The 12,870-nt window shown below is 43.7% G+C and overlaps 5 protein-coding genes across 5 annotated transcripts; 4 read left to right on the forward strand and 1 right to left on the reverse strand.

Annotated features, from left to right (window-relative positions):
• On the reverse strand, positions 1 to 2,096 carry SAMD00019534_018170 (hypothetical protein; the record flags this gene model as incomplete). The annotated part of the gene is made up of 2 exons (XM_012902408.1): positions 1 to 1,287; positions 1,350 to 2,096. Coding segments are annotated over 2 exons (2,034 nt in total), but the record flags the coding sequence as incomplete, so codon positions are not given.
• Positions 2,097 to 3,350: 1,254 nt separating this feature from the next.
• Positions 3,351 to 4,802, forward strand: SAMD00019534_018180 (hypothetical protein; the record flags this gene model as incomplete). The annotated part of the gene is made up of 1 exon (XM_012902409.1): positions 3,351 to 4,802. The coding sequence occupies one exon, from the start codon at positions 3,351 to 3,353 to the stop codon at positions 4,800 to 4,802; it is 1,452 nt and encodes a 483-aa protein (XP_012757863.1).
• A 451-nt stretch (positions 4,803 to 5,253) lies between these two features.
• Positions 5,254 to 6,124, forward strand: SAMD00019534_018190 (hypothetical protein; the record flags this gene model as incomplete). The annotated part of the gene is made up of 2 exons (XM_012902410.1): positions 5,254 to 6,016; positions 6,069 to 6,124. 2 exons carry the CDS (start codon positions 5,254 to 5,256, stop codon positions 6,122 to 6,124), a joined length of 819 nt encoding a protein of 272 aa, XP_012757864.1.
• A 480-nt stretch (positions 6,125 to 6,604) lies between these two features.
• On the forward strand, positions 6,605 to 8,280 carry SAMD00019534_018200 (hypothetical protein; the record flags this gene model as incomplete). The annotated part of the gene is made up of 2 exons (XM_012902411.1): positions 6,605 to 7,809; positions 7,872 to 8,280. The coding sequence occupies 2 exons, from the start codon at positions 6,605 to 6,607 to the stop codon at positions 8,278 to 8,280; spliced, it is 1,614 nt and encodes a 537-aa protein (XP_012757865.1).
• A 387-nt stretch (positions 8,281 to 8,667) lies between these two features.
• Positions 8,668 to 11,089, forward strand: SAMD00019534_018210 (hypothetical protein; the record flags this gene model as incomplete). Its single annotated transcript, XM_012902412.1, has 4 exons — positions 8,668 to 8,731; positions 8,819 to 9,352; positions 9,410 to 9,688; positions 9,753 to 11,089. The coding sequence occupies 4 exons, from the start codon at positions 8,668 to 8,670 to the stop codon at positions 11,087 to 11,089; spliced, it is 2,214 nt and encodes a 737-aa protein (XP_012757866.1).
• Between the last annotated feature and the right edge of the window lie 1,781 nt (positions 11,090 to 12,870).

Below are 12,870 nucleotides of genomic sequence, written 5' to 3' on the forward strand. Positions count from 1 at the left end.
GATGGAGAACTTTTGATTGAAGTCATTCTTGATATGATGTGTGGACAGTTCCAAATGGTTCTCCAGGACCTGGCGACACTGATCAATCGCATCTTGCATCTTCTTTTTGTCCTTCTTCTTGCTCATCTTTTGTGTCATTAACAACATATTGTAGTCCTCCACATAGAAATGAGGTATTATCTCCTTGGGATAATCAAATGCCTCGTTGGTTGTCTTCCACACACGTTCGATTGCTTCAGGTATCTTTGCATAATCGCCATGGGTGACCAGTAGGCAGGCGTGTGCCCGTTGGTGGAATAGTATCACCATACTATTCGCCTTGAAGAAATGACTGATGATATCCATGACCGATGGATACCCATGTCTTACTAGTGATGGGGCGGATCTGACCATCTGCTCGGTCACCTCAAAGAAGGCCGTCACCATGACATGTCCATTGCGACAGACGTTCACACGGCCATCAAAGTCCAACCTGGGTATAGGCTCCCAAATCTTCATGTCGCTCCTGCCAATGTCCGAGTGACATTTCGGACACACATAGTCCGTGTAGTCCGAGCTACACCGGCTGCATGTGCAATAGGATGACTGCATATTGATCAGGTCCTCTATCCTCTCGGCTCGGGTGAGGGTGGGGTTCACAGAGAAGGAGGTAATATCATCGCCAGCTTTGATCGGTCGGATGGCGCGGAAAACCAACATACCATTGGAATCGGTGAACCAGTTGCAGTTGAAATGGCATGAGTGCTTGATGTAGGTCTCTGATGGGAACATTCCACGAGCATACCCTCGGTTGTGTGGAGTCTCGAGGTACTCGCGTGAGTTCTTTGAGAGATTCCTGACGATATTGTCGACATGTTGTCGGTCAACCTTTGAAAGGGAATCTGCGCCAAGCTTGGTGACAAACAGATTGATCATACCATCGACACATTCATCCTGATTCGGAGCGCTGCCCTTGTTCTTTGCCGACGATGGGACAAAGACATGATCGAAATCCTCCAATGTGTCATATATGAATGGCTTGCCATCCTTGCGCCATGCTGTAGGAGTGTTCAATCTGTTTGCCTTGCCCTCCAAGTGTTGGATAACCTTCAAAACAGTACGTATTTGGAATCGAAAGCCTGTAGTCTCTTCATTTCGATGGTATTGGAGCATGTAAGCCAGTAGCTCGCACTCCCTAGCATGCTCCTCGATGACCACCTTGTCCTGGTTACATGTACCACAAAGAGTGTTGTTCTGGCACTTGGGGCAGATCACATACTTGCAAACTGATTGATTGATTGATGTAATCGTGAGTGATTGAATCGCGTTGGTCACTGATGTGTGACACACTTACAGCTGATGTTGCGCAGACATGATGAGCAATGAGTGAACTTGGCGGCATCCAAGAGGACGGCAGAGAATGGTGCAATACGTAACACAATGGTACCCTTGGGAATGTCTTTGGACGCGACTAGTTTGGCACCTTTGAGTGAGTCCCACTCCAAGTTGACTGGGAATGCTGAGAATGATGTGTCGTTGGTGATCCTCTCACGTGTGTGCACACGATTGGCTGCGTTCTGTCTTTGATCCAACAGGATATTTTCCAACTCTTGCTTGATGTCATCTTTGATTGGACTGTTCTGACTGGTAGCCAATCTCGCGCCTTGTTGATAGTTGGCCGCCGCCTGATCAGTCTTGCCGAGTAGCTGTAAAGCCTCACCCAGTCTGAAGTAGGCCTTGACGTTGGAGTCGTCGTAGGCCAGTGACTTTTGAGCCGCCGCAACCGACTCGGGAATACACAGTTGCTTGGCGTAGGCCAAAGATAGGTTGCTGCCAATGACCGAGACCAACTTGCGCATGTGTTGCTTGTCAGCGTCAGATGACGCCGCACTTAGTGATATAGCGTGCTGTTCATAACATTGAATAGCAATAGTATAGTATGATATTGAGAACCAGTAGTACTGTTGAGAGTACGAGTCATTGCCCAACTTCTTTAATGACTCCATACGATCGATCACCTGCTTGGCCGTCGTGTACTTTGGTTGTGGCACCTCGTCAGGTTCTACCTTACCACCTGCCATCATCGTATCGATGAACCTTTTGAATAAGCCATTATAATACATTGGCTTCAACAGTGGAGGACCACCCATAAATAATGTGTCCATTCTATCTCTTTATCTGTATGAATATATATTTATATCTTTGATTGACTAGTTTGTGTCTTTCTTCGTTTTTCAATATCTTCATACTGTGTGAGACAAAGATTATGAAAGACATCACCACCCCTCAATGGAACTATTCCGTCACATGATCATCATCCTAATCTCAATTTGATACTTTGAATAAGAGAGAGTGTCATTCAGAAGTTAACTTAATATTTTTTGTTTGAATGATATGATTACACAAGTTGAATTGAGCGTTCATTACCTTTTAAAGAGAAGTTGACATGATACTTCAAGAGATCATTGAAGGGATAAGTCTATCTATATTTCTAATTCCTTTTGAAATTGATTGGTTGCCTAAAGGGGTACCCCCACCGGTTCTTGAACTTCTAAGAATACAACTTGTCTCTCTTCTCTTTGTGAAAGCACATGAAAATTGGCATCAAACCCAAACTGTTGAGCCAAACTCAATACTCTATCATTCATTTTAGAATTAGCACTCATACTTGCATCAACAATATAATTATATTACTCATACATATTATAAAAAATATTAATAATTAATTATACATTAAAATGGGAGGTGAATATGAGTTCAGATTGAACTCAAATAGACCTCTGGATGTAGAAAAGTACCAAGAGTATGTGATCAAACTACGTGATCAGTTTTATAATCATGAAGAATGTGTATTCTATTGAGAAGGAAAGGAAATGCCACATGATGATAATATCTTAGCAAAGTTCAAGTTTAAATGTGGTAGACATGCAAATTGGATAAATGATGTTAAACATGGTACTTGGAACATACTTTGGAATCCAACTTTAGATCCAGAATATGAATGTGATCATATCCATGGACGTTGTAGCCCCGCCACCTTCAAGACCGTTCACAATCAACTCAAAATGGCATTCCCAGGTAGTTTTTACGTCTATGATGCTGACCTCGAGGACTACCTAGCTGACTACAATGAAGAATATGAAAGTGATGGTGAACTTCCAGACTACACCGCCTGTGATAGTGAATGTGGATACTGTGGAAAGTGTGACTACTAGCCCCTGGCACTAGATTGGACAGACTAAGGAGATAGAAATGTTCTGGAAAATATCAAAATCAACAACAGCTGATCAAAAGTTGTCAGCTGATTGATCACATGACTGTTTTATTTGATCACGTGACATATTTACTTTTAAACAAATAATAATATATAAATGAATAAACAACAACAACAAGAGATACCTTGGACACTTCAGAGGAAGATTGTTGAGATATTATTAAAGGATGAGGTGATGCCCTTACTATGGAGACTTAGTCTTGGTTGCGTCTCTCGTAGATACTTTCAATATGTTACCGAACTGGTTGACTTTCAACATGGATGTGATGATGTTGTACAGGCTATTATCAAACCAGGCAGCACTCTAGAGGACATGATCGAACATGTGAAGAGACCTCTATGTCCCGTGAAGAACATACATGTCAAGGTTACACCTTTTGGCAATTGGTGGCAGAGTGTCAACTGTGTACTCGACAACCTTCGAGAGTTGGTCATTGGACCAATGTTAGATATGTGGGAGGCTGATGATCAGAACATAAGGATAAAGGACATACCCGTGTTGGAGACCCTGCCATCATGGCTGCCTCCAACTTGCTCGCTCAGTCTGGTCGATAGCCTTGCCCCATTTAATCACCCTCTGATGTCAAGACTCAACATACTATCAATCTCCATCTCAGAGGTGCATCAGCTTACGATCTTGGATGAGCTGGCCACCGTCATCATGAGCACACCAATCAAACTTAGCATCGAGAGTGGTTTGAGGTCTGAGTTGCTGACCACAATCATCAAGCACCCGTCACTCGTGGCGAGGATGACTGAGCTCAAGATCAATGGCTATTGGCTTCCAAATAGCCACGGTCGATACAGTGAATGGGACCACCACTCCATGACAGCACTTGGCCGCTTACACAACCTTGAGAAGCTGTCAATCATTCAAGCCATCACAGATCACCATGAAGCATTTCACACATCACTCGAGTCGCTCGTATCCCTGACCTTCCTTCATTTTCACTTGGACAAGAGTCATCCGCCCATCGCAGAGCTGGTCGCATCAATGTCACGAAATCATCGCTTGCGCAGTGTCAGCACCAATCATTATGCTTTACAAGATGTCAAGACTCCATTGCACTTTGATTTGGATCACATGACTTTGATGGGATTCTCTAGATTTGGAAGTGATCATCAGCTGGCCCCATTAGCACCTCAGACACGTATCCATAACCTCACGCTCTATCAAGAGAACAACAAACTTTTTGATCGATACATTCGCGAATGTCAATCAATCGACATACTCAGAATGCAATCGATTGTATACTTGGACTTCAAACTCATCCAGTCCAACCAATGTATTCGCTCACTAATGGTTAGCATTGTTAAAGATATTATAATCGATCCTATCGGATGGTTGAAGGAGCTGGCCGCACACCCATCACTAGTCAACATTACATTCGACTATAGTCGACATGAAGACCTCAGCTATCTATTCAAGCTACATGTAGGCACAGTCTACCATACCTTTAGTCTAATCAAGAGAGACTTGTCCAAGTACGATGGTCATCCTCCAACATTATGTTTCATCAGATGTTGTCCAAGTGTCGACCGAAAGTGATATGGAATTATTCTGGAAATTTATGATCACATGATCAGATAATCTGATCAGATGACCAATCATGTGATCATTTTATTCAATTACAACCCTTGTAATAATATTTATATATATATACATACATATAAACATGGAGCTTCCATGGATGATACATAGACATATAATAGAGTTATTATTGGTCGATGATATCCTTCCTTTACTATGGCGACTAAGATTGGGTCTGGTGTGTCGCAGGTACCTCAACTATGTGGCCGAACGACTAGACTGGCGCAACATCGATTGTAATCACATGTTGATTGGAGATTTCGACAAACATATGAACGATCCCTTGTGTCCAATGACAAAGATGCATCTTGTGATAACAACATCACATCTTAAAGATGAAGAATGGCCTCTATTGGAGAGATCAAACATTCGCAACAACCTTCATTCACTCACAATCAGTCCCATATGGATGCATGAGGATATGCCCCAGACTCTACGTCCTGCCGCGCTCGTCAAGCTTCCAACCTGGCTGCCACCCACCTGCAGACTCAATCTCAACAATATTCTAGTCAATGTTGAGCATCCTATAATGTCAAGAGTCAACACATTCACAGTGGTCGTGCATCGCGAAGCCCAACTAGAGTACCTTCGAGGGTTGGCCACCTTCATCCATAACACATCTATCAGAAGATTGGTCTTCACAAGTTTCAATCAGGTCGCCACACTGGCTGTACTCGCTGAGCATGAGAGTCTACTCTCGCTCACTGTTGAACTCGAGATTGAATACGGACGGCGACCAGACCCAGTTGGATGGAACAGTAACTCGATGGCCACACTTGGACGACTCAAGAACATCGAGACACTCTATCTCAATCCAATGATCCGTAATTATCAAGATGTGTTCATGGCATCACTAATACAAATGGAGTCACTGACGACGTTACAGGTCTATCTGGTCGGGTCAAACCCGGCCATCACCAAGACCCTTGCGTCCATGTCGCGCGGCGCAAGTTTGCGCAACCTATACATCGATCACATGATGATGTGCAATGTTGATACACCATTGCACTTTGACCTCGACAATCTGGAGATCAACTGTTCATCTGTTGGTCCGAATGACAAGTTGACACCGCTCACGCGTGGATCTCGTATACATCATCTCAGACTGTATCGTGGCTCACGTAACTTGATCAATCGATATATAACAGATTGTGAGACGCTCCATTCATTAAGTATGTCATCATTGGAGGACATTGATGTCAATGCCATACTGGACAATGATAGTATACGAGCGTGTTCATTTGGTTCAGCCACCAATGACATATCAATGGATCCCTTGACACTTTTGGAATCATTATCACAACACAAGTCATTACTATCAATCAAGTTTGAAGATAGTGTTTCCAAGCTAATCAATCGACACAAACTTATTGTTGGACAACATTATCACTCATTCCAATTGATCAAGTCTGGTATTGATCATCAGGAAAGACGATATGAGATGATTTTCATACGTTCATCCTCGTCATCATCGGTTAACATGTCTTTGAGGAGTAGCAAGGCTGATGAATCATGGATGAGTCTATTTGAATGAATAAACTTGTTTAATGATATCGATCAGATACCAGTTGCCCACTCACCAATCAGGGACAGGACCATGCTCCTTGTGCGTGTGAACAATCAAAACAAGTTCGCGAAATTGAACGCAACTTCACAACACCTGACTTCACTTTCAATCAACCATTCATTCAATCATTCAACAACAACATACATACTTAGAGATAGAGATAGAGAGATAGAGAGATAGAGATAGAGATAGAATGAACAAACCATTAGTAGAGTGTGTACCCAACTTCTCAGAGGGCAGAGATAAGAATATTATTGATGCAATTAGCAAGGCTATTAGTGATACACCAGGCTGTACGCTGTTGGATGTTGACCCAGGAAAGTCGACAAATAGAACTGTGTACACGTTTGTTGGTGATCCCGTGGCCATTGTGAACGGCGCTCTCAATGCCACTCGCGTCGCATTCAAGTTGATCGATATGACCAAGCACACTGGCGAGCATCCCCGCATGGGCGCCCTCGACGTCTGTCCATTCGTGCCAGTGCGCGACGTCACAATGGCCCAGTGCGTGCAGTGCGCCAAGGAGTTTGGCAAACGCGCTTCCGAGGAGCTGGGCGTACCCATCTTCTTGTACGAGGAGGCCTCCGATCGTGACTACAGGAAGCAACTCAAGCAGATCAGACAGGGCGAGTACGAGGGTCTAGAGAAGAAGCTGCAGGATCCACAGTGGGCCCCAGACTTTGGTCCAGCCAAGTTCGTGCCCTCCTACGGAGGCTCGGTCACTGGTGCACGTAACTTCCTTATCGCCTACAATGTCAACATCCTCGGCACCAAGGAACAGGCACACAGGATCGCCCTCAACGTTCGTGAGGCAGGCCGCAGCGACAATGAGCCAGGCCGTCTCAAGTTCCTCAAGGGTATCGGATGGTACGTCGACGAGTACAACATGGCTCAGGTGTCGATGAACCTGGACAACTACCAGGTGACACCACCACACGTCGTCTACGAGGAGTGCTCAAAGGACGCTCGCGAGCTCAACCTTGCCGTGACTGGATCCGAGATCGTCGGACTCATCCCACTCGAGGCCATCCTCATGGCCGCCGACTTTTATATCAAGCGCGAGGGACTGTTCATCATTGACGAGGGACAGAAGGTGCGTTTAGCCATCGAGCGTCTGGGCCTCAGCTCATGCAGCTTCTTCGATCCAAAGAAGCGCATCATCGACTACATGGTCCAGGAGGACAAGAAGATCACCGAGCCCTTGGCATCCATGTCCGTGCGCTCCTTTGTCGAGCTGCTCGGCTCACGTACCCCAGCTCCAGGTGGTGGCAGTGCCTCCGCCCTCATCGCCTCAATGGGTGCTGGTCTCGGCGCCATGGTCGGCTGGATGACCTACGGCAAGAAGAAGTTCGAAGCTCTCGACTCTACAATGAGAGAGTTGATTCCACCCTTGGACAAGTATGTATTGGCTGGATGGTTGCGCGCGTACACATACTTACTCACTTTCAATCATACAACAGGGCTATGAAGGACTTGATCCCATTGATCGATGCTGATACACATGCCTTCAACGACTTTGTAAAGGCAATGGGAGTGAAGGGACCGGGGAAGGAGCAGGCCATGACCGATGCATTGAAGCAGGCGGTCAACGTGCCATTGGCCACGATGAGAGTGGCCAACACATGCTGGCCATCAATGATCAAGATGGCAGAGCACGGCAACATTGCCTCCAAGTCCGATTTGGAGGTTGGCGCCAAGGCATTGGAGACAGGAGCTTGGGGTGCCTTCCGCAACGTTAACATCAACCTTGTCGACATGAAGGACGAGCAATTCAAGGCGACTGCACTGAAGGAGGCCAACGACATCATGAGCAACACTGAAGCATGCTGCAAGCAAGTTTTGGACATCCTTGCCAAACGATCATCATAAGGTTAGTTTGTCGCTTGGAACCTTTGGTCCCATCCCCCGTTTGCCTGCTGTGAAAGGTCGCACCGCGCGGTCAGTCATCAGGCCTCAAATTATAAAAGACACTTGCTGCTCATCAAAAACAGATCAGTTCATTCAATCGCTCTCACCCACAATGCGATTTTGATCGAATCGACGCGTTACTGTATCGTTGGGGCAACGACCGCACGCTTTTGTGATTGTTTGCTTCTGATTGTAGATGGTCCAGGGTTGTTATTGGATGATTGATGGGCAACATCTTTATAAAACTTCAATAATCCCAAACAGTTTATTACACATATTACATCATCAACTACAAATACTGATCAGTATTCAATCGATCAACTTATTTATTTATTTATTAGACCAATCATGTACAACAACTATTCAATCATCGCCACACTATGTTGGTTGATGTTATTCTCATCCATTCATGGTATGTCCTTGTGGCCACACGTCCAACGACTCTATCCAATATCCACCTGATACTAATCAATCATTCAATCAATCAAACACTACTTAGTTGTCAACTCCACACCAACGATCACATCAATTATTTATGGATCATATACCGCAGAGTTCTCTGGAACAAATTTGCAACAATATCAATCGGTGTCTATCTGGTCTGGTGAGGTAGAAGAGCAACCATACTATGTAACAGTTGAGTATATATCCGAAACAACAATGGGTATCTACTTTGGCCATGATGTTCCACTTGGTGGACGTATTGTCTTTGATATGGGACTTCCAACTGAGTCCGTCTCTGTCTACTGGAACCCAATCTGCGTTACCACCGTCATCCCTGTTCCATCACAGGGTGGTATTGTCACTGTTCAAGGCGCAATGCTTAAGTATGGCAACGGTAACAAGTTGAACATCAGCACTGCCGACCAAGGTAACAAGATATACTCTGCACTGCCCTCCTCCACGGACACCGACAACTACTTCCAATTGTCCGACCTTCAACCCATTGGTCAAGGATACCAATCCGTCTTCTCCATGGTGCCCACCAATCCCTCTGGTACAAAGCAGTATCCCTTCACCTACCGCGTGTCCAGTATGTATTGCCCACTCAATCAATTCATTCAATCAATCAACTAACTTGACCTTGCAGCACCTTATGTTGATAATGTGATCATATCATCTCAACCTTGGATACAGATCAATGGTGGAAGTTTTGGAATGTCTGCTCCAATGATCATTGTATCACTTGATGGTTTAAAACTTGAAGTCCAACAACTTATCAATCATTATAATATCACGTTGAAGTACAGCAACAACAACACATATCCATTCATTGGAGACCACACATACTTCAACATCCCAGGTTACAAAGGATTCTCAATCAGTGTCAATGGAGCAGACATGCCCGAACCATACATCGTCACCGTCAGTGAGTATATCCACCACTAAATCAACCATTCAATCATTAACTAACAATCAATCAATCACTTTAGAGCCTGTTGTTACTGGGGTGAACTCAGTACCCTATGAGGGTGGACAGGTTACAGTGTCTGGTATTAAATTGGCGTCCAATCTGTGGAGTGGAGCATATGCTCAGACATCAGTTCTGATCGGTGGAGTAGAGTGTGTGTACGAGCAAGCTATTCATCCATCCACAGAGTTGGTATGTGATATGCCCAAGGCAACAGGACAGTCATCCAACTTGCCAGTGGTCGTAGCAATCAATGGCGTGTCCTCCACAGATTCGGTCAGCTTTACCTACGGTCCAATGGTCTCTGATGCATTCCAATTCGGCAATTCGATCATTGTCCAAGGCCAGCGATTGGGAAATCAGGCTTTGCTCAACCGCACGTCATTACTCCTCAGTGACGACAGCCAACGTGTGTTGACACCTTATGCGCTACAACCTGGTGCTGATCAATCCTCGGATCAGGTGATCTTTGTGACCATCCCCAAGAGTGCCCAACTTGGACAATTGATCAATGTGTCGGTACTCAATCTGGACTTCCTTGGAATGTGGGCCAACACCTCTACCGCCTTCACTCTGATCAACCCAATGACATTGACCCTCGTGTCTGACGTGCCCCCTGTCAGTGGTGGCAATGTGACGTTCCAGATAAACTCGCCAGTGGCCTTGTTCCCCGACCATGTCAGTGAGGCCGACCTATACATCCCTCAGTGTGTCAAGATTGCCACTGTGCCCCACTCATCCAACATAACTTGCACTTTGCAAGCAGGCTCTGGCAAGGACCTTTCACTCACCGTCAGCTTGATGAATGTCTCTAGTGCAGCCATCACAGGCACTTACAAATATCTTCCACCGACCGTCACAAGCGCAGGCAGTGTCGGAGTCAATGGTGGTCGCATCATTATCAAGGGTGACAACTTTGCCAACTCTACAGATCTCTCAGTTAAAATTGCCAACACTGTGACATGTCACAATGTCCTGGTGCTTGACCCTCAAACAATCCAATGTGATCTGCTCAAGGATGAGATACCAACTCCACTGCCAACTGGATTCCAACCACTCGAAGTCAAGGTGTCTGATCAATATGCAACTGGACTCATCTTCAAGTACACTCCAACTCCACCTCCAGTCACATCAACTTCGACTACTTCGACCTCAACAACATCACCATCATCGACCACAACTGATTCACCAACTTCAACTACAACTACAACATCAGCCACAACAAGCGGTACTCCATCGGATTCAACAACGACCACCACTTCAACTACAACTTCACATCCAAGTGGTGCATCCAAGTTGTTGTCTGGCATGCCAATCACTATTTTGGTATTGGTACTTTCCTTTATTATTTTTATTTAAATTAATTTATTATTGATGATGGTGAATTAATTGTGAGTTTAATTAATTGATATCAATAAATTTGTAAATATTTTTGTTTATATTGCTCAGTATGAGTAAATCAAATAATATACATTTTATACATATAGTTATAATAATAATATTAATAATAAGAATGAGAATGGGATTAATTATATTATTGGTTGGAGGAGCATTAGGTGCATTTGGAGGAATATATGTATATCGTGAAGAGATAGGCGAATTTGTGAAGAGAGGTTGTAAATCAGTAAAGAATAAATTTAATAGTTTTTATCATAAAAGGGATACTCAACAAACTCAACAAACTCAACAACCTGAACAAACTCAACAACCTGAACAAACTCAACCAAAAGAACAAAACCAACATTTAGGAGTGGTACATAAATCAAATGAATTAGTTGGTGAAGATCAACCTGAAGATGTAGACTTGGAAACAAGTGTGAAGATATTATCCTCACAGAATATTCCCCAACAACCTGTCTCTAATGATCAAAAACCTACCTTGGATGAATTAAATGATGATCCCCAAGCAATTGTTGATCATTCAGAACTAATCAATGACAATGATTCCAAAGTTCCTCAAATGTCTGAAGAACTTAACCAGGACCTAGCCCATGATCAAGATCAAGTCCAAGTCCAAGTTAAGTCACCACCAATCTTTGATCCCCAACCAAACATTGATCAATCCAATATAATGAAAATGGTTGGACAAAAACAGAATCATAATTTGAAGAGAGTGGAATCTTTAGAAGTTAACTATAAAAGAGAAATGAATAGGACTAAAGAGGATATTGCAAAAGAGATTGAAGAGATACATAGACAGAGGATGGCAGCTCGAGGTCAAAACAATTTTCCAAGACAAAGGAATATTAATAATAATAATAGAGTATCAATATCAATCCAACTAAATAATTTATAATAATAGTTAAATAATAAATAATTATTTGTTAGAGCTTGTTAGATTTCAATTATATGAATAGAGATCTAAATTTGATCAGATTGAGATTTACAGGAGTGTGTGACTTTGTGAATGATCACACCAGTTTTTCACTTCGACCAGGCTGATTATATATAATGTATGTATGGTTTATTTCGGATCTTCCAAATGATGTGTGTGAGTGAGCTGCGCGAGCGAGTGATCAAAAAGCTGCCGCCAGACAGCCTCCAATCTAGTTTATTTCATTTGGACTACCACCATATAAATATATAACTCGTTTACTTTAATAATGTCAAGATCAAGATCAAGAAACAAGAAGGATGGGGGGGATGTACAGAAGGAGAATGAACAGAAGGATGTACAGAAGGATGAACAGAAGGATGTACAAGAGGATGACGTTAACACCAAGTTCGAGAGGTTGTTTGGAATGTTGGGTGATATGCAACAGAGGATGAGAGCCTTCGAGAAGAGAGAAGGCAAGAAACCTGCGAGATCAAGTGAAGAGGATGAAGGTAGCAGTGGCAACAACGACAACGATAGCGACCGCGAAGACAGGAGCAACAGCAGCAGCAGTAAGATCGTCGATATAGAAAGTTACTATAAAATAAAAAAAAAAAAAAAAAAAAAAACAAAAAAAAAAAAAAAAAACCCAAAGAATAACAAAAAAGAAATAACCGCTCATTTCATGAGTGACAGGTTCTCTGAAGAGGCTATTGACTTCATAGACTCAAGGTCAGACTTATTCAATAGCCCAGATCGTGGAATGCGCACACTCAAGTGGGTGTCGAGCGCGGTCGGTCCCCCAGGGACTTCCCGAACAAGGCCA

The sequence above is a fragment of the Acytostelium subglobosum genome, assembly GCF_000787575.1.
Source record: "Acytostelium subglobosum LB1 DNA, scaffold: scaffold3, whole genome shotgun sequence".
In the NCBI taxonomy this organism is placed as follows: domain Eukaryota; phylum Evosea; class Eumycetozoa; order Acytosteliales; family Acytosteliaceae; genus Acytostelium; species Acytostelium subglobosum.